General features: G+C 43.3%; 2 protein-coding genes across 2 annotated transcripts; both read right to left on the bottom strand.

The window, feature by feature from the left end:
- Positions 1-2,491: 2,491 nt before the first annotated feature.
- LOC135573449 (uncharacterized) lies at positions 2,492-5,614 on the bottom strand. The gene is made up of 2 exons (XM_065022785.1): positions 4,208-5,614; positions 2,492-2,647 (listed from the first exon to the last, which is right to left on the bottom strand). Exons 1-2 carry the CDS (start codon positions 5,612-5,614, stop codon positions 2,492-2,494), a joined length of 1,563 nt encoding a protein of 520 aa, XP_064878857.1.
- Positions 5,615-11,208: 5,594 nt separating this feature from the next.
- Positions 11,209-17,911, bottom strand: parietopsin. Its single transcript, XM_029644714.2, has 5 exons — positions 15,722-17,911; positions 15,141-15,360; positions 14,512-14,620; positions 14,019-14,264; positions 11,209-13,625 (listed from the first exon to the last, which is right to left on the bottom strand). The coding sequence occupies exons 1-5, from the start codon at positions 16,119-16,121 to the stop codon at positions 13,458-13,460; spliced, it is 1,143 nt and encodes a 380-aa protein (XP_029500574.2). The 5' UTR covers positions 16,122-17,911; the 3' UTR covers positions 11,209-13,457.
- Positions 17,912-20,567: the final 2,656 nt, after the last annotated feature.

Genomic DNA, 20,567 nt, shown 5'->3' with positions numbered 1-20,567 from the left:
ATTGTATTATGGTGCTGATGGTGCTGATGGTGCTGATGTTATTATGATGCTGATGGTGCTGATGTTATTATGGTGCTGATGTTATTATGGTGCTGATGTAATTATGGTGCTGGTGGTGCTGATGGTGCTGATGTTATTATGGTGCTGATGTTATTATGGTGCTGATGTTATTATGGTGCTGGTGGTGCTGCTGTTATTATGGTGCTGATGTTATTATGGTGTTGATGTTATTATGGTGCTGATGTTATTATGGTGCTGATGTAATTATGGTCCTGATGGTGCTGATGTTATTATGGTGCTGATGGTGCTGATGTTATTATGGTGCTGATGTTATTATGGTGCTGATGTTATTATGGTGCTGGTGGTGCTGATGGTGCTGATGTAATTATGGTGCTGATGTAATTATGGTGCTGATGGTGCTGATGGTGCTGATGTAATTATGGTGCTGATGATGCTGATGGTGCTGATGTTATTATGGTGCTGATGGTGATGATGTTATTATGGTGCTGATGTAATTATGGTGCTGATGTTATTATGGTGCTGATGTTATTATGGTGCTGATGGTGCTGCTGATGGTGCTGATGTTATTATGGTGCTGATATTATTATGGTGCTGATGGTGCTGATGCTGCTGATGTTATTATGGTGCTGATGGTGTTGATGGTGCTGATGTTATTATGGTGCTGATGGTGCTGATGTTTTTATGGTGCTGATATTGTGATGTTCCTGATGGTGCTGGTTCCATTGGTTGTAGTGTAGAGGGACCACATTTTGTTTTAAAGTAATTTTACACATCATTCTAGAATATAGAACAAGTTATTTTACACATCATTCTAGAATATAGAACAAGTTATTTTACACATCATTCTAGAATATAGAACAAGTTATTTTACACAAATGTATTAATTCTAGAACCTAGAAACATTCCGGCTGTGAAGCCACCGTCAGTCTGTCATCAACCTTAGTTTGGTTTTTAACTTAAGGTGCTGACACCCTGCTGTGAATTTGTTGACATTGGCACCGTCTTCCTTATATAGTGCACCCTATTCCCTAAGTAGGGACTAGGATGCCATTTGAGAAGGAGTCCTAGTTAGACCCCAGGCTGTGAGACTTGGTCCAGTGACTCCCACTCTGTACAGGGTAATAATGAGGTCTCCTAGCCTGTCTCTCCAGGGGGGCTGGAGGGCGTGTGAGGGCCTGACAGACTCAGTGGTTGGTCCAGGGTGGAGAACCTACAGAGACAGGCCTAACTCTGATTATACACACACAGACACACTTGTATGCACATACACATGCTCGGACACACACACACACACACGGACACACATACGCATGCTCGCACACACACACACACACACACACACACAAAACAGACACACACATAAATGGGGAGGTTCTTATGTTCTTATGGGAAGGTTCTTATGTCCTGCCTGTAGAGCCAGTGAACCATGGAGATGTATAGTACTAGACAACAGAGCCTGTTTATTTTGGTCCACATTTGGTCTGGGTCTCACAGCACAGCAGGGCAACACCTCAGTGTTCATTAAGGGCACGATTCTGACCCGAGGCGAATTATATCGTTATGGAGAGCACACACAGCCGTAACGGTTTGAACCGACGCATGGCGTAATACTTGGCCCGTGGTTAGTGCAGGCACCAGAACAGGCTATAGCCAACCATTGTACACTAATCTCTCTATTATAATTCTACGTACACTAATCTTCCGACATTTACCATGAGCTGAAGAAATGAATGTGGCAATAGGTTCAAACCACGGTTTTCTTTCTTTCGTGCTTAAAGGCTCTCTAAACTAGTTTTTTCTTAATGATTCATAAATACTATCCTGAACCTGAATAATCTACAAGATCACAGAATATTTAAATCTACCAATTGGTGCTGAAACGGAGACGAAAATGCATATGGCTTTCTTTCTGAACACGTTCTCTCCATATATTTCATTGAGTCTATGGACAAAAGTATAACTACAAGGTACAGTGTATTTAAAGGGATGGCTTAAGATAAATGGAATGAAAACCCTATTGATTGAAAACTCCACGAGAAAATCTGTTGGCCAGCAAGTGGGAGGGTTTTAAGCAGTCGAATTACATTTATTCAGCCGCACAAGGGAACCACGCCTGCAAAGCCCTTTACTCACCTTCATAAGGTAAGTCTGAATACCAACTACTGAGAAGTCCGTAGGAAAGTCATGCATAAGAAAGGCATCATTTCCTCAGTCTAAATCGGGCCCTAACTACTGAGGATGAGTGATGTTGTTGACCTACCTGAGAACCAGCCTGGGACCAAACAAGGAGATGCATTACATCACACATGAGACACCCCCATCTGAGACTGACCCCCAGTTCTGGCAAGAGATGAAGACTTTTTGATGTGTTAGGATCATTATAAATTACAATGCTTACTACCATTTAAAAGTGACTATCATATCCCAAGCACATGCCATAATAAATATCAGAGAGTTATCTGTAGTATGTCTAAGCTCTTGTCCATAACCGTTGACATTTCCTCCTAAGATAGTAGAACTCTGTCCTGAACTGAGGGTTGACCACAGCGTAGGTTATGGGGTTACTGGCAGAGGTCATGCAGGCCACTGATACAAACAGGATCTCCAGATTCTGAGTAGTCGCCATCTGAAAGGCAGAAACATGTAGAACAATGTATATGCTGTATTAGAATTGTATAACCTCCTATAGTAATCTCTGTTCAGAATAGTACAAAGATTCATTGAATAATTCAAACACTCATAAATAGATAGATCAAAAGGGGATTTAGAATCCCAAAAGCTTTCAAATGTATTGCGTAACAAGCAGAGGTTGAATTACACCGTGGCATTTATTGGGTGCAGGCGTGCACGTATTTCTTTATGGGCCTAATAGTGTCATAATGAAACAGGCCTGGAGCGGGTCTCAAACCCTCAACCTTCTAGCGCGAAGTCCAGCACGCTATCAACTGTGCCCCAAAGCATGCTCGTGCGGCAGAGTCGATATACCGCGCTTATAAATCCAGGGTCGTTACAGTATAATGTCATTTAACGGTAAAAAATGAATTACCTTTGATTATCTGATTGTCATATAAATCACTGTGGGGGAAAAAAGTATGCTACCTGTGCTTCCGTCCACTGCAAAATAATGCCAGCATCCAAACAGTGCACTGCATGTGCAATTCTGCTATTTTGATGAATGGAAATAGACAACTGTTCCAAAACACAAAAAAAGTGTTCCTAAGGCCATTTTTCGATTGCGGTTGATTAGGCCTACATTAATTGATGCCTCTTGCTGACATGAAATTAGTTGGAAACTGTGCCAGGAAAAACAGAATTTTACCAGATGTGCATTACCATGAACTTCAAAGATGCCTACCAATAACCAGTGACGTAGCCTAGTGTGGTAAAAATTAAAAATAGGTGGATAAACTGCATTTAAAAAAGAAAGATGAGTAATCTGCTTTCACTTGCGTTTACCCTCCAATGCCATTCTTTCCTTACATTAATTACATTTATGACTGTGTTATTTGTCATTATTAATCATTTAACAATATATTCAGAACAGTGAACTTAAACCCTGTAGGAAGCATGGATCTTGGGATATCTCGGGAAAGGCGCTGTAAGTATAGCCATGGCTATGGAACATATTATGATGTTTCGCTGTGAAAACTGTTGTCATGGGAACACAAATCCAAAATAATGTAGGCCTATTCCATTGCAAAATCGAATTATTCTAACTGAAAGAGTAAACTATATATACTGTAGGGATACTGCCATTAACTTGAAGCCTATACTTGTTGGGTGGATTGGATGCGCATTGGTGTCTAACTGTAAACTAGTTGTCTAGTGATATTGTTGACCGTCATCAGCTGATCCAGGAAAGAAAACAAATATTGTTAGAAAATATTAAAGCTAAATAAATGGTCTACGGACAGCATGGAGAACAAATACCCGCGTGCACCTGAAAAACAAAGCAACGAGTGCTCTAAACAGCTGACTGACAAAAGCAACAATGATAAATCAACAGATACATCTAATTCACAGCTCTACAGTCATGATGTTCCTCCATTTGATATTATGAAATTTGCATTATGCAATTGATAGAAGCTATGGGTTGTATTTTTGTTATAAAATATATATTTAAAAAACAGCATCTGATGAACAGTTCACTGACAATGACCATCAGAAACCTAAGAAAACAACTTACCCTGAACTTCCTGTTTCTGTTGCAGAATACGTTGGCCACCATCATCACTATCATTGGCATCCAGAATATCAGAAAGGTGAGAATGATGTAACCAGAACGCTTCGCCAGTTTACTCTCCTTCTTTTTTTTGGCGTGCTCTTTGTTAGCGAACGACGGCATCATACAGACGCCACCTTCAACCGCTAAGCATTGCTCCGCAGCTGGAGTTTCTGGAACGGGGATTGCTACTACAGTCTCCTCAACATTGGTAGGTAATGGAGAAATATCATCTGCTTTGACATCATGATCACTATTGGAATTGGGATGGAGTGGACGGACATCCTTGTCTTGTTCCAGGTCTACCAACTTGAGCACCTTGGAACTGGGGTTATCCACCTGTGGCATGAATGAAACGCATGGTAGTTTCACCTTAGTGGCGAGCAGCTTAGATTTGCTACGCAGAGTCTTGGTTTCTGTCATGTTGTCCGAAGAGCCTTTCATGGCTCCTTGAGGGTTCTTTGTTGTCGTGTTCGTAAATCCAATTTCAGGGTATTTTCTAGATAACTGTTTTTCAACAGGTAGTGCATGTTCTTGCCTAACAGTTTCCCCTTGCCTATTCTCTTTTCGGTCCATTTCCCTTTTCTCCTCTATTTCAGTTTTCTCAGATTCCTCATGTTTTGTTTTCCCATCTTTATCATCCTCTTCCTGAACTGTATTTGTTGCTTCTTTCATGATGTCCTGTTTGGGAGCTGGAAAAGATCCTTTATCAAATATTTTTCGACCGTGTGCTCTCACTATGATAAATATACGAGCATAGAATCCAATAATGACAGTGAAGCAGGTTGACCATAGCGGAAGTAATATGTAGAGTCCAAAGGTGTCATAGGATAGTTGCACGTTTACCTCCCATCCCCTGCACCTAACATACACAGGTGAGTCCTTGACAAACGTCAAACAAAAGGCCGCAACGAGAACACCCACCATCCAGGTCAAGGGGATCCACACCAGAATCCGTCTTCGGCGCTGGGTGATTTTGAAAGGGTGGGTGATCGCTTGATGTCTTTCCATGCTGATGCAGGCCAAGGTGAGCAACTGAATACAGCAGCTGAATGAGAAGGAGGCGACCTGGGTGTCACAGAGCAGTCCTCCTACGGGTCCCTTCAGAACGATGGTGAGAAGAATGGGACAGTCAATACAACAACGGAGGATGTCGATGACGGCGAGGTTGACCAGGAGTGCGTTGTTCCACGTTCTAAGAGATTTTTGACGGTACACTGCCCATGTGACAAACACATTCGCTGCAATGCCGACAAATGAGGTCGAGAATAATACTGCACAGTTTGCAACGGTAAATGAGATGTCAATGTACTCCTCCCAAATGGTGTCGTTCCCATATCCCCATGAAATAGTTCTTGGATATAGTTCCATCTTAAAAAGGTTTGAGATCCATTTTAGAAAAACAGTTCCATCTCTCCATCCTTTTCAGAATAATTTATGAACCTAAGCTTATTACTGGTATCTGCAACAACATCTACTCCATACCCAAAGCACAATGAAGCACAACCTTCATACCACGCCCTTAGTCACTGTCATTATGACGGGGTTGTATTCATTAGGGCATGCCATAACAACATTTTGCAAAACATTGTGCAACGGAAAACGAAAATGAGTGTTCTTATTGGACAAGATTTTTAGTGCCTGTTGAATATGACCTAGGTGACGCCCCGCTTTGTCCACTTGTGTTCATCGACACCCTGCATGGCTCACTGGTCTCCAGGGAATCCTCGCTGTGAGTCACATCTATTTGCACTTGGCTGTGTTGTATCCTCAGTGGGGATTATAGTGAGGGTGGTGGGTTTAATTGGATGTGTCTCTATGAAGTGTTTGAGAGCGACAGGTTGTATTGAAGACATGCTTATTACACTGGCACTGCTGACCTATTGGCAATACTGACCCAACCCTGCCTGTTAGGTGTTCTAAAACCGTACACAAACACCTAGCAATGGCTCACTACTGTGTATAGTAGAGACACGATGCAGGCTGAGCAAGAGGTGTCATCTATATGTTTTTAGACCAATCTAAACAATTATAGAAATCTAAACCTGACCCTTTTATTGTGAAAATACTCTTTAAGTTATTCGTACGTTAGTGTTTTTACTAAAGAATTGACATGTGTTAAATACATGTTTTATGAGAGAAGCCTGTTAGAGCCAGTTGGCTGTTAGACAGGAAGCATGAGCAACAGGTACCATCTATCTATTGTACTAGACTTTTAGATTGAAGACTGTACCTGACCCTACTATCATCAGTCTTCTACACTTACTCTATGGGGATACGGTCATTTTTGTACATCTATCTGGACGTTTTTATTTTCATTTTCAAATCAAATCAAACTTTGTCACATGCGCCGAATACAACAAGTGTAGACTTTACCGTGAAATGCGGACTTTACAAGCCCTTAACCAACAGTGCAGTTCTAGAAGAGTTAAGAAAATATTTACCAAGCAGACTAAAGTAAAAAAAAAAAAAAAGTAACACAATAAGAATAACGAGGCTATATACAGGGGGTACCGGTACAGAGTCAGTGTGGAGGCTATATACAGGAGGTACCGGTACCGAGTCAGTGTGGAGGCTATATACAGGAGGTACCGGTACCGAGTCAGTGTGGAGGCTATATACAGGAGGTACCGGTACCGAGTCAGTGTGGAGGCTATATACAGGAGGTACCGGTACCGAGTCAGTGTGGAGGCTATATACAGGAGGTACCGGTACCGAGTCAGTGTGGAGGCTATATACAGGAGGTACCGGTACCGAGTCAATGTGGAGGCTATATACAGGAGGTACCGGTACCGAGTCAGTGTGGAGGCTATATACAGGAGGTACCGGTACCGAGTCAGTGTGGAGGCTATATACAGGAGGTACCCGTACCGAGTCAGTGTGGAGGCTATATACAGGGGGTACCGGTACAGAGTCAGTGTGGAGGCTATATACAGGAGGTACCGGTACCGAGTCAGTGTGGAGGCTATATACAGGAGGTACCGGTACCGAGTCAGTGTGGAGGCTATATACAGGAGGTACCGGTACCGAGTCAGTGTGGAGGCTATATACAGGAGGTACCGGTACCGAGTCAGTGTGGAGGCTATATACAGGAGGTACCGGTACCGAGTCAGTGTGGAGGCTATATACAGGAGGTACCGGTACCGAGTCAGTGTGGAGGCTATATACAGGAGGTACCGGTACCGAGTCAGTGTGGAGGCTATATACAGGAGGTACCGGTACCGAGTCAGTGTGGAGGCTATATACAGGAGGTACCGGTACCGAGTCAATGTGGAGGCTATATACAGGAGGTACCGGTACCGAGTCAGTGTGGAGGCTATATACAGGAGGTACCGGTACCGAGTCAATGTGGAGGCTATATACAGGAGGTACCGGTACCGAGTCAGTGTGGAGGCTATATACAGGAGGTACCGGTACCGAGTCAATGTGGAGGCTATATACAGGAGGTACCAGTACCGAGTCAGTGTGGAGGCTATATACAGGAGGTACCGGTACCGAGATAGTGTGGAGGCTATATACAGGAGGTACCGGTACCGAGTCAGTGTGGAGGCTATATACAGGAGGTACCGGTACCGAGTCAGTGTGGAGGCTATATACAGGAGGTACCGGTACCGAGTCAGTGTGGAGGCTATATACAGGAGGTACCGGTACCGAGTCAGTGTGGAGGCTATATACAGGAGGTACCGGTACCGAGTCAGTGTGGAGGCTATATACAGGAGGTACCGGTACCGAGTCAATGTGGAGGCTATATACAGGAGGTACCGGTGCCGAGTCAGTGTGGAGGCTATATACAGGAGGTACCGGTACCGAGTCAATGTGGAGGCTATATACAGGAGGTACCGGTACCGAGTCAGTGTGGAGGCTATATACAGGAGGTACCGGTACCGAGTCAATGTGGAGGCTATATACAGGAGGTACCGGTACCGAGTCAGTGTGGAGGCTATATACAGGAGGTACCGGTACCGAGTCAATGTGGAGGCTATATACAGGAGGTACCGGTACAGAGTCAATGTGGAGGCTATATACAGGAGGTACCGGTACCGAGTCAATGTGGAGGCTATATACAGGAGGTACCGGTACCGAGTCAGTGTGGAGGCTATATACAGGAGGTACCGGTACCGAGTCAGTGTGGAGACTATATACATGGGGTACCGGTACAGAGTCAGTGTGGAGGCTATATACAGGAGGTACCGGTACCGAGTCAGTGTGGAGGCTATATACAGGAGGTACCGGTACCGAGTCAGTGTGGAGGCTATATACAGGAGGTACCGGTACCGAGTCAGTGTGGAGGCTATATACAGGAGGTACCGGTACCGAGTCAATGTGGAGGCTATATACAGGAGGTACACAATAAGAATAACGAGGCTATATACAGGAGGTACCGGTACCGAGTCAGTGTGGAGGCTATATACAGGAGGTACCGGTACCGAGTCAGTGTGGAGGCTATATACAGGAGGTACCGGTACCGAGTCAGTGTGGAGGCTATATACAGGAGGTACCGGTACCGAGTCAGTGTGGAGGCTATATACAGGAGGTACCGGTACCGAGTCAGTGTGGAGGCTATATACAGGAGGTACCGGTACCGAGTCAGTGTGGAGGCTATATACAGGAGGTACACAATAAGAGTCAGTGTGGAGGCTATATACAGGAGGTACCGGTACCGAGTCAATGTGGAGGCTATATACAGGAGATACCGGTACCGAGTCAATGTGGAGGCTATATACAGGAGGTACCGGTATCGAGTCAATGTGGAGGCTATATACAGGACGTACACAATAAGAATAACGAGGCTATATACAGGAGGTACCGGTACCGAGTCAGTGTGGAGGCTATATACAGGAGGTACCGGTACCGAGTCAGTGTGGAGGCTATATACAGGAGGTACCGGTACCGAGTCAATGTGGAGGCTATATACAGGAGGTACCGGTACCGAGTCAGTGTGGAGGCTATATACAGGAGGTACCGGTACCGAGTCAGTGTGGAGGCTATATACAGGAGGTACCGGTACCGAGTCAGTGTGGAGGCTATATACAGGAGGTACCGGTACCGAGTCAGTGTGGAGGCTATATACAGGAGGTACCGGTACCGAGTCAGTGTGGAGGCTATATACAGGAGGTACCGGTACCGAGTCAGTGTGGAGGCTATATACAGGAGGTACCGGTACCGAGTCAGTGTGGAGGCTATATACAGGAGGTACCGGTACCGAGTCAGTGTGGAGGCTATATACAGGAGGTACCGGTACCGAGTCAGTGTGGAGGCTATATACAGGAGGTACCGGTACCGAGTCAGTGTGGAGGCTATATACAGGAGGTACCGGTACCGAGTCAATGTGGAGGCTATATACAGGAGATACCGGTACCGAGTCAATGTGGAGGCTATATACAGGAGGTACCGGTATCGAGTCAATGTGGAGGCTATATACAGGAGGTACCGGTACCGAGTCAGGGTGCGGTGTTAGAGGTTAGTTGAGGTCATTTGTACACGTAGGTAGGAATGAAGTGACTATGCATAGATAATAAACAGTGATAAACAGTGACGCTGTATAATCCTTTCGTGTTTCTACTAAAGAATTGACACATGGGGAAGAGGACTGGCCACCCCTCAGAGCCTGGTTCCTCTCTACCCGGCACAGCCAGAAGAGGACTGGCCACCCCTCAGAGCCTGGTTCCTCTCTACCCGGCACAGCCAGAAGAGGACTGGCCACTCCACATAGCCTGGTTCCTCTCTACCCGGCACAGCCAGAAGAGGACTGGCCACCCCTCAGAGCCTGGTTCATCTCTACCCGGCACAGCCAGAAGAGGACTGGCCACCCCTCAGAGCCTGGTTCCTCTCAACCCGGCAGCCAGAAGAGGACTGGCCACCCCTCAGAGCCTGGTTCCTTTCTACCCGGCACAGCCAGAAGAGGACTGGCCACTCCACATAGCCTGGTTCCTCTCTACCCGGCACAGCCAGAAGAGGACTGGCCACCCCTCAGAGCCTGGTTCCTCTCTACCCGGCACAGCCAGAAGAGGACTGGCCACACCTCAGAGCCTGGTTCCTCTCTACCCGGCACAGCTAGAAGAGGACTGGCCACCCCACATAGCCTGGTTCCTCTCTAGGTTTCTTCCTTGGTTTTGGCCTTTCTAGGGAGTTTCTCCTAGCCACCGTGCTTCTACACCTGCATTGCTTGCTGTTTCGGGTTTTAGCCTGGGTTTCTGTACAGTACTTTGAGATATCAGCTGATGTCAGAAGGGCTATATAAATACATTTGATTTGATTTGACATATAGTTACCTGCTTGTATTATGGAAGACGGCCAAGGTGCCTGACAGGTAGTATACCTGAACCATCCAAAGAAATGAATGAAAGCCGAGCGTGTTATTTGATTACTACGTGACAATGTATAATCCTATTTGTAGAACAGGATTAAGTGTGAAATACTCTTTGATTAAACATTTTCCAGCTCATACAGGCTATGTCATATCTAAATCTGGGATTAGATCAAACCAGTGTATTATCCTCTCTGTTCTTTGATCAAAAATGACTTCGTGACAATTGAAGTTTTTGGAGTAACATCTCTCATGGTTCAGTCCATTCATTCTTTTCCTACAGTTTCTCAATCCTGGTGATCTGAAGAGGTGCACATTGTTTTTGTTTCTGCTTTGGCCCGACACATCTGATTCAAATATTGGCTGCGTAGTGTCTAGGGGTAAAAAAACTAAAAACGTGCAACTGGGTCGCCCGGACCAGGATTGAGAAAAGCTGCTCTCAGAACAATGACCAGGAGACTTTGTTTGCCTATCCTGTTTATGTAGGCCAATGGGTTGTGTCTTTCGAACTGAGTTGATCAGTGTGAACAAAAACACCTCACTTAACATATCACCCGCGACTGAAAACCTTTCCAGAAGACGTTTGTCTTGCCAATGAAATGTACAAGAACAATCGATATTTGGTAGATTCGTTTTATTTAATAATTGAGATCACTTGCATAAAATTAAAAATACATTCTGAACAAAATTAAGAAACTGTGTGTCTACCACACACACACACTCTCTCTCACACACACACACACACACATACACAACACCACACACACACACACACACACAACACCACACACACACACACACACACACACACACAACACCACACACACACACACACAACACCACACACACACACACACACACAACACCACACACACACACAGACACACTACACACACACCACACACACGACAAAACAGCAGTTGTGGAAAAAGTATCAAATTCTCATACTTGAGTTAAAGTAAAGATACCTTAATAGAAAATTACTAAAGTAAAAATGAAAGTCACCCAGTAAAAATCTAAAAGTATTTGGTTTTAAAATGTACTTAAGTATCAAAAGTAGAAGTAAAAGTATTAATCATTTGAAATTCCTTATCTTAAGCAAAGCAGGTGGCATCAGTTTCTTGTTTTTAAAATGTATGGATAGCCAGGGGCACACCCCAACACTCAGACAATATTTAAGAAAATATGCATTTGTGTATAGTGAGTCCGCCAGGCCATAGGCAGTAGGGTAGACCACATGTTCTCTTGATAAGTGCGTGAATTTCACAATTTTCCTGTCCTGCTAAGCATTCAAAATGTAACGAGTACTTTGGGTTGTCAGGGAAAATGTATGGAGTAAAAAGTACAATATTTTATTTAGGAATGTAGTGAAGTAAAAGTAAAAGTTGTAAAAAATATAAATAGTAAAGTAAAGTACAGATACCCCCAAAAACTACTTATGTAGTACTTTAAAGTACTTTACTTTCCCAAGTACTTTACACCACTGCAAAACAGAGCACAAAAAAAGAAAGTAGCATGCCTGCTCTTGGTTGGTTTACTGTAATAAATACACTGTAAAATATCAGAAATTGAAAATACTCACACACACGCAGGCATGCACGCACATACGCAATCACACACACACACACACACAGACACAAACATACACACTACGAAAACAGAATCCGCTTTGCATTACTCTAAAATGGATCTCAATAAATAATTTTCAAAGACAAATTTGCACCCCCCCGTTTTCTGTAATTCTTTAAAAAAACAATCTTTGTTATACTTTAGAATCCTTGCGCCATTTCAGTTTTTTTGAATGTACTGCAGACAAGGACTTGCTTGCTGACTGATTAATTGATTGACATGGACTGGACTTTATTTAGGATGAGGCTGCAGCTTCTCTCTGTATCTCTGCAAACCCTAACTTCCACTTAAGTCAAATTCTGTGTGAATAGTCCACTGAAGTGGAAGTTAGGTTTCACTGAGTGATGAGCTGTGATGGGGCTCGAATGGACCCAGACCACTGCGATACTTCTAGGCTCCTGTTTCTGTTTTCAGAGGAGGAGATGGAGGAGAGAGGAGGAGATGGAAAAGATGGAGGAGATTGAAGAGGAGATGGAGGAGAGAGGAGATGGGGAAAGAGGAGATGGAAGAGAGAGGAGATGAGGAGATGGAGGAGTTGGAGGAGAGATGGAGGAGAAATGGAGGAGATTGAGGAGATAGAGGAAATGGAGAGGAAGAGATTTAGGAGAGAGGAGGATATGGAGGAGAGAGGATATGGAGGAGATGAAGGAGATGGAGGAGAGAGGATATGGAGGAGATGGAGATGAGGAGAGAGGATATGGAGGAGATGGAGATGACGAGAGAGGATATGGAGGAGATGGAGATGAGAAGAGAGGATATGGAGGAGATGGAGGAGATAGAAGGAGATGAAGGAGATGGAGGAGAGAGGATATGGAGGAGATGGAGATGAGGAGAGAGGATATGGAGGAGATGGAGGAGATAGAGGAGAGGAGGATATGGAGGAGAGAGGATATGGAGGAGATAGATGAGAGGAGGGGATAGAGGAGGAGATGGAGGAGGAGATGGAGAAGAGGAGGAGATGGAGGAGAGATGGAGGAGAGAGGAGATGGGGGAGAGAGATGGAGATGGAGGAGAGAGATGGAGATGGAGGAGAGAGGAGATGGAGATGGAGGAGAGAGGCGGTGGAGGGGAGATGGAGGAGAGAGGAGGAGATGGAGAGAGGAGGAGATGGAGGAGAGAGGAGATGGAGGAGATGGAAGAGATGGAGAGAGGAGGAGATGAGGAGAGAGATGGAGGAGAGGGGAGATGGAGGAGAGAGGCGATGGAGATGGAGGAGAGAGGAGATGGAGATTTAGGAGATGGAGGAGATGGAGATTTAGGAGATGGAGGAGAGAGGAGTCACAGAGGAAGCACCCTGCTGTGCGCACTGATCCCTTGTTTTTTTCTGCCCACCCTTCTGCCCACCGTGGTCCTCAGGGTCATGGAGCGCATGGGGACGGTGTCGGTGGCCGGGTCGTGGGAAATGTAGCGCCCACAGGAGAGGACTTCCAGAGTGGCATCACGGAACTACGGGGAGTACGAATACAAGTGTTAGCAAACGGCGTACAGAATGTGTGGTAAATAATTATAAATCGATTTGTACAATCTTCAATACACAAGACAATCCACAAGACGCCATCGATTGCAAGTCTCCATGGATGAGTGTCAACTAATAAGGGATTTAATTTCCGATTGAGCAGACACATGCAACGTTTACCGTAAACGGCGTCTCCGCGAACACCTGAAAAATTGCCGATATGGATAAAATCTAGGCCTAAATAACCAAAAGGCAAGTGTGTATTCTAATTGAATTAAAACCACAGGGAACCGACATGTTGCAGTCCCCTTCGATAATCTACAGATTTAACTGATGTGTTCTCACTCTGGCTTTGCTCTCTCCCTCTCCTCCAGTACACACACCTGCCTGTTGCTTAGGAAGTAGATGATGGGGTTGTAGACAGGACTGGTCTTGGCGAAGTACATAGGCATGGTAGCCACCAGTGGAGGGATGTGGAGCTCTGGGTCTACCACAACCACCACGGACAGGACTGTGTAGGGCAGCCAGCAGACAAAGAAGGCCCCGATCATGGCCAGCACTATCCTTACCGCCCGCTCGTTGTCCTGCAGACAGGGATGACCGCCCTGCAACTCCGTACTATGGTTAAGCTGGAGGAGGAGAAAGAGGGGGGAGAGGAGGAAGAAGAGGAAGATGATAACCCACGACCGACAGGATCCGTTTAAGCTTGCAGACACAGTACTCAGCATCTAAACCCCTCTGAAAGTCTCCAGTTATAGGAACAGTCCCTGTTACAGTCCCTCTATCCCAACTGGAAGAGGAATTGTACGCTTGGTATATGGACAGAAATGGACTTAAAAAGGTATGTCCCTCAGGGAGCTGAGTCTCTATATGTACCCGTCTCATGGAGGTGAGGACATTGGCGTAACAGTAGATGATGATTGCGACAGGCAGGAGGAAGCAGAACAGCGTGTACAGGATCAGGTAACTATAGTTACTCCAGGACCTAGAGAGACATAACACATTATAAACTATTTTATAGGACATTATAAACAAGTTATAACACATTATAAACTATTTTATAGGACATTATAAACAAGTTATAACACATTATAAACCATGTTACAGGACATTATAAACAAGTTATAACACATTATAAACTATTTTATAGGACATTATAAACAAGTTATAACACATTATAAACCATGTTACAGGACATTATAAACAAGTTATAACACACTATAAACCATGTTACAGGACATTATAAACAAGTTATAACACATTATAAACCATGTTACAGGACATTATAAACAAGTTATAACACACTATAAACCATGTTACAGGACATTATAAACAAGTTATAACACATTATAAACCATGTTACAGGACATTATAAACAAGTTATAACACATTATAAACCATGTTACAGGACATTATAAACAAGTTATAAAACACTATAAACCATGTTACAGGACATTATAAAGGCTCATACATGCCTATTACAAGTTATAAGACATTATACTGGCCTCTCCTCCCAGCCCAGAGAGCAGGAGGTCTGGACGCCCTCGGGTCCATAGGAGCTCCAACCCAGCAGTGGAGGCACGGCCCAGAACAAACAGAACAGCCAGACCCCCAGGAGCCCCTGAACGCTCCGACGTACGTTCATCTTGAAGCCTGCCATGGGCTTACACACCACGATGTAGCGCTCATACGCCAGCAGTGTTAACGTGCACATAGACACCAGACCTGAGGGAGAGGAGACCAGGGGGGGGGCAGTGTGTTCATAAAGTGTCTGAGAGTATGAATGCTGATCTAGGACCCGATTCTGATCCTGTCCCATGTAATGCTGTCCATTGTGATCTAAAAGGTCAAACTGATCTTAGATCATCCGGATATGAACCCTGGCTTCACAACCAGAAAACTACAGATCTGAATACCCCCCCAGGAACCCAATTCAACACATTGAGTTAACTTGATCAAATTAGACTTGCATTTTCAACACTTTCAGGCTACAACAACACAACATTGTTTTTTTATTAAAAGTTTGAGTTCAGTTCACATGATTCAAAGACATCCTATATATAAAAAAATATATATATTACTTTACCGAAATAGTTGACAGCAAATCCTTGAAAGATGCAGAACTCGTCGCCAAGAAAGAATGAACCATGATAGTTGGTAATGGTGACTATTGAAGAACCGCACAAAGCGATCATCAAATCAGACACGGCTAAACTGAGGATAATCACATTCATTGGGTTGAGGAGAGGACGATTCTTCACCAACACCGTTATTACCAGAGTATTGTTAAAAACAGAGAAAATGGCATTAATGAACATGAGATAGGAGAGGATGCTGTAGCCTGCCCGTGGAAAAATCGTTGGCGCCACAGTACTAGATTTGAATCCCGGAGAAGTAGAGTTCAAAGTCGGGCCGAAGCGCCAAGGTGTGCCGACGGCAGTGGTGCTGTCCATGGTACTTAATTTAAAACGCATGCTCTCCACCATATGACCAAGAAACTACAGAAAATAAGGTCCTTTGCTGTCTGTATCCCATCTCAATCAAAGCCCAAACGTCATAGCTTGATCTTATTATGTCTGATCCTAGTTAAATAGCTTCTGTATTCAGGATGTCTTATCACATTTAGGATTATCTGTCATTGAGAACATGCTGCTCAACACCAACTTAAAAACCCATTTGGGAAATTGCTCCCTAACATGATTTGTACGATTATATTGATTAATCTGATCAGGATTTATTGAGAGTTCCATATTTAAAAAGGTGCAAAGTGTAGGCCCAGAGACAGCCCTGGGCCTAGGATATACCCTGCCTGTATCAAAAGTGCATTTTCTAAATTATTTTTAGCCAACTGGGTCAATTCAATATACATTTACATTGAGAGACAAGAGGTTAGATAAAAGATATTTGCTTTCCTGACTTTTCTCTGAGGCAAGGAAAGGGTGGATAACTGAAATCTAGCCCTATATGGCATACACAAAAGTAGGCCTAACACAGGAACAAGATTAGGTTGTTGCCATCTTTAATTCATAATCAAATCAAAAACACACTCCCAAAGAAAAAAAATACAAATTACAAGATGGACATTTATGTAAACTATACAGGCTTTGGATAAAATTCTCTCATTCTCTCAATGTGAGTTTTTCCAACAAGACCACTTTTTTTTTTCACTTTTTCAACCATGAACAATCTCTCTCAAAGAAGAGATAATAGATTTAGAATATACAGATAGTAGAATAGATTTAGAATATACAGATAGTAGAATAGATTTAGAATATACAGATAGTAGAATAGATTTAGAATATACAGATAATAGAATAGATTTCTCAAACATTCTGACCGTATCATGACAAGAAACTGAAGTTATTTTCTTGTTAGTTTCCCCCACAAAACTAATACAACTAATTTCTGAACATTTCAGTGCAAAGTCAATGATTTCAACACAATTTTATATCTAGATTGAAAGCAAGGTTGTTGTTGTTTTTTTTAAGCAGAATGTTTATGAAAACAAACAAACAAAAATATAGCCAAGCAACTCAAATACAGCATAGAAATTACTGGACACAATGATAAATAGATTTGTCCATGAAATACAGCATATGTCCTCTTTTCTATAAAATAAAAATAAGAACATTCTGTTGTAAACTGACTGTTCTATCAGTTGTACTAACCACATTGATAGACACTTTAACTAGGACTATTAATAATGATTAAGCCTTTGTGGAAAGTATGATTTTAGGGTATCTACATTATTACTAAGGTAAATAGAGCCTGTTCTAAAGACAGAGAGATCGACAGGGCAGTTATAGTGTGCAAAAGCTTAAGGCATTTCAGAGTGTGTCTTGAACATGTCAAATTGTCAAGATATTCAACTCATTAGTTTGTATCTCGTCTTTCTCTGTTCTTATTGGTTCAAAGACCACCATTGGTTAAAAGTCCCTTATAACCAACTGTTCCTTTGTTTACACAAACAGGTAACTTCCGAAACCATGGAAACACGGGAGGAAATGGAGGGATACAAAGTATATTGAAAGCAGGTGCTACCACACCGGTGTGGTTCCTGAGTTAATTAAGCAATTAACGTCCCATCATGCTTAGGGTCATGTACAGTTGAAGTCGGAACTTTACATACACTTAGGTTGGAGTCATTAAAACTAATTTTTCAACCACTCCACAAATTTCTTGTTAACAAACTATATACAGTGCCTTGCGAAATATTCGGCCCCCTTGAACTTTGCGACCTTTTGCCACATTTCAGGCTTCAAACATAAAGATATAAAACTGTATTTTTTTGTGAAGAATCAACAACAAGTGGGACACAGTCATGAAGTGGAACAACATTTATTGGATATTTCAAACTTTTTTAACAAATCAAAAACTGAAAAATTGGGCGTGCAAAATTATTCAGCCCCTTTACTTTCAGTGCAGCAAACTCTCTCCAGAAGTTCAGTGAGGATCTCTGAATGATCCAATGTTGACCTAAATGACTAATGATGATAAATACAATCCACCTGTGTGTAATCAAGTCTCCATATAAATGCACCTGCACTGTGATAGTCTCAGAGGTCCGTTAAAAGCGCAGAGAGCATCATGAAGAACAAGGAACACACCAGGCAGGTCCGAGATACTGTTGTGAAGAAGTTTAAAGCCGGATTTGGATACAAAAAGATTTCCCAAGCTTTAAACATCCCAAGGAGCACTGTGCAAGCGATAATATTGAAATGGAAGGAGTATCAGACCACTGCAAATCTACCAAGACCTGGCCGTCCCTCTAAACTTTCAGCTCATACAAGGAGAAGACTGATCAGAGATGCAGCCAAGAGGCCCATGATCACTCTGGATGAACTGCAGAGATCTACAGCTGAGGTGGGAGACTCTGTCCATAGGACAACAATCAGTCGTATATTGCACAAATCTGGCCTTTATGGAAGAGTGGCAAGAAGAAAGCCATTTCTTAAAGATATCCATAAAAAGTGTTGTTTAAAGTTTGCCACAAGCCACCTGGGAGACACACCAAACATGTGGAAGAAGGTGCTCTGGTCAGATGAAACCAAAATTGAACTTTTTGGCAACAATGCAAAACGTTATGTTTGGCGTAAAAGCAACACAGCTCATCACCCTGAACACACCATCCCCACTGTCAAACATGGTGGTGGCAGCATCATGGTTTGGGCCTGCTGTTCTTCAGCAGGGACAGGGAAGATGGTTAAAATTGATGGGAAGATGGATGGAGCCAAATACAGGACCATTCTGGAAGAAAACCTGATGGAGTCTGCAAAAGACCTGAGACTGGGACGGAGATTTGTCTTCCAACAAGACAATGATCCAAAACATAAAGCAAAATCTACAATGGAATGGTTCAAAAATAAACATATCCAGGTGTTAGAATGGCCAAGTCAAAGTCCAGACCTGAATCCAATCGAGAATCTGTGGAAAGAACTGAAAACTGCTGTTCACAAATGCTCTCCATCCAACCTCACTGAGCTCGAGCTGTTTTGCAAGGAGGAATGGGAAAAAAATTCAGTCTCTCGATGTGCAAAACTGATAGAGACATACCCCAAGCGACGTACAGCTGTAATCGCAGCAAAAGGTGGAGCTACAAAGTATTAACTTAAAGGGGCTGAATAATTTTGCACGCCCAATTTTTCCGTTTTTGATTTGTTAAAAAAGTTTGAAATATCCAATAAATGTCGTTCCACTTCATGATTGTGTCCCACTTGTTGTTGATTCTTCACAAAAAAATACAGTTTTATATCTTTATGTTTGAAGCCTGAAATGTGGCAAAAGGTCGCAAAGTTCAAGGGGGCCGAATACTTTCGCAAGGCACTGTATTTGGCAAGTAGGTTAGGAAATCTACTTTGTGCATGACACAAGTAATTTTTCCAACAATTGTTTACAGACAGATTATTTCACTTATAATTCACTGTATCACAATTCCAGTGGGTCAGAAGTTTACATACACTAAGTTGACTGTGCCTTTAAACAGCTTGGAACATTCCAGAAAAGTATGTCATGGCTTTAGAAGCTTCTGATAGGCTAATTGACATAATTTGAGTCAATTGGAGGTGTACCTGTGGATGTATTTCAAGGCCTACCTTCAAACTCAAGGCCTACCTTCAAGCAGAGGCTTGACATCATGGGAAAATCAAAATAAATCAGCCAAGACCTCAGGAAAAAAATTGTAGACCTACACAAGTCTGGTTCATCCTTGGGAGCAATTTCCAAACGCCTGAAGGTACCACATTCATCTGTACAAACAATAGTACGCAAGTATAAACACCATGGGACCACGCGGCCGTCATACCGCTCAGGAAGGAGACGCGTTCTGTCTCCTAGAGATGAGCGTACTTTGGTGCAGAAAGTGCAAATCAATCCCAGAACAACAGCAAAGGACCTTGTGAAGATGCTGGAGGAAACAGGTAGAAAAGTATCTATATCCACAGTAAAACAAGTCCTATATCGCCATAACTTCCCCTGGGGTGGCAGGGTAGCCTAGTGGTTAGGCTAGTAACCGAAAGGTTGCAAGTTCGAATCCCCGAGCTGACAAGGTACAACTCTGTCGTTCTGCCCCCGAACAGGCAGTTAACCCACTGTTCCTAGGCCGTCATTGAAAATAAGAATTTGTTCTTTACTGACTTGCCTAGTAAAATAAAAAATTTAAATTAAAATAACGTGAAAGGCCGCTCAGCAAGGAAGAAGCCACGGCTCCAAAACCGCCATAAAAAAGACAGACTACGGTTTGCAACTGCACGTGGGGGATCGTACTTTTTGGAGAAATGTCCTCTGGTCTGATGAAATAAAAATAGAACTGTTTGGCCATAATAGAGTAAGGTCAACATGAGATGACGTCAGTAGAAAATAGAGACAGTAAGTCCGAGTCAGCAGGGTCCCGTACGCCATCTTCTACCCTTTTCACCCTACTCAGCTGGCTTGTC

The sequence above is a fragment of the Oncorhynchus nerka genome, linkage group LG9a (genome assembly GCF_034236695.1).
Source record: "Oncorhynchus nerka isolate Pitt River linkage group LG9a, Oner_Uvic_2.0, whole genome shotgun sequence".
NCBI classification, from domain to species: domain Eukaryota; kingdom Metazoa; phylum Chordata; class Actinopteri; order Salmoniformes; family Salmonidae; genus Oncorhynchus; species Oncorhynchus nerka.
The sequence above is the reverse complement of the archived record's forward strand: the minus strand, read 5'-3'. Positions and strand labels throughout refer to the sequence as shown.

Bases quoted from the DNA above. Each gene is read 5' to 3' on its own strand.
- parietopsin (XM_029644714.2), bottom strand. From the start codon at position 16,121: ATGGTGGAGAGCATGCGTTTTAAATTAAGTACCATGGACAGCACCACT. The intron at 14,621-15,140 runs GCCAGTATAATG...ATGTCTCTCTAG, and splicing joins TCTCTGGGCTGGGAGGAGAG to GTCCTGGAGTAACTATAGTT. The intron at 13,626-14,018 runs GTGTGTGTACTG...TACTCCCCGTAG, and splicing joins ACTTCCTAAGCAACAGGCAG to TTCCGTGATGCCACTCTGGA.
- LOC135573449 (XM_065022785.1), bottom strand. From the start codon at position 5,614: ATGGAACTATATCCAAGAACTATTTCATGGGGATATGGGAACGACACC. The intron at 2,648-4,207 runs GTAAGTTGTTTT...TCTGCCTTTCAG, and splicing joins ACAGAAACAGGAAGTTCAGG to ATGGCGACTACTCAGAATCT.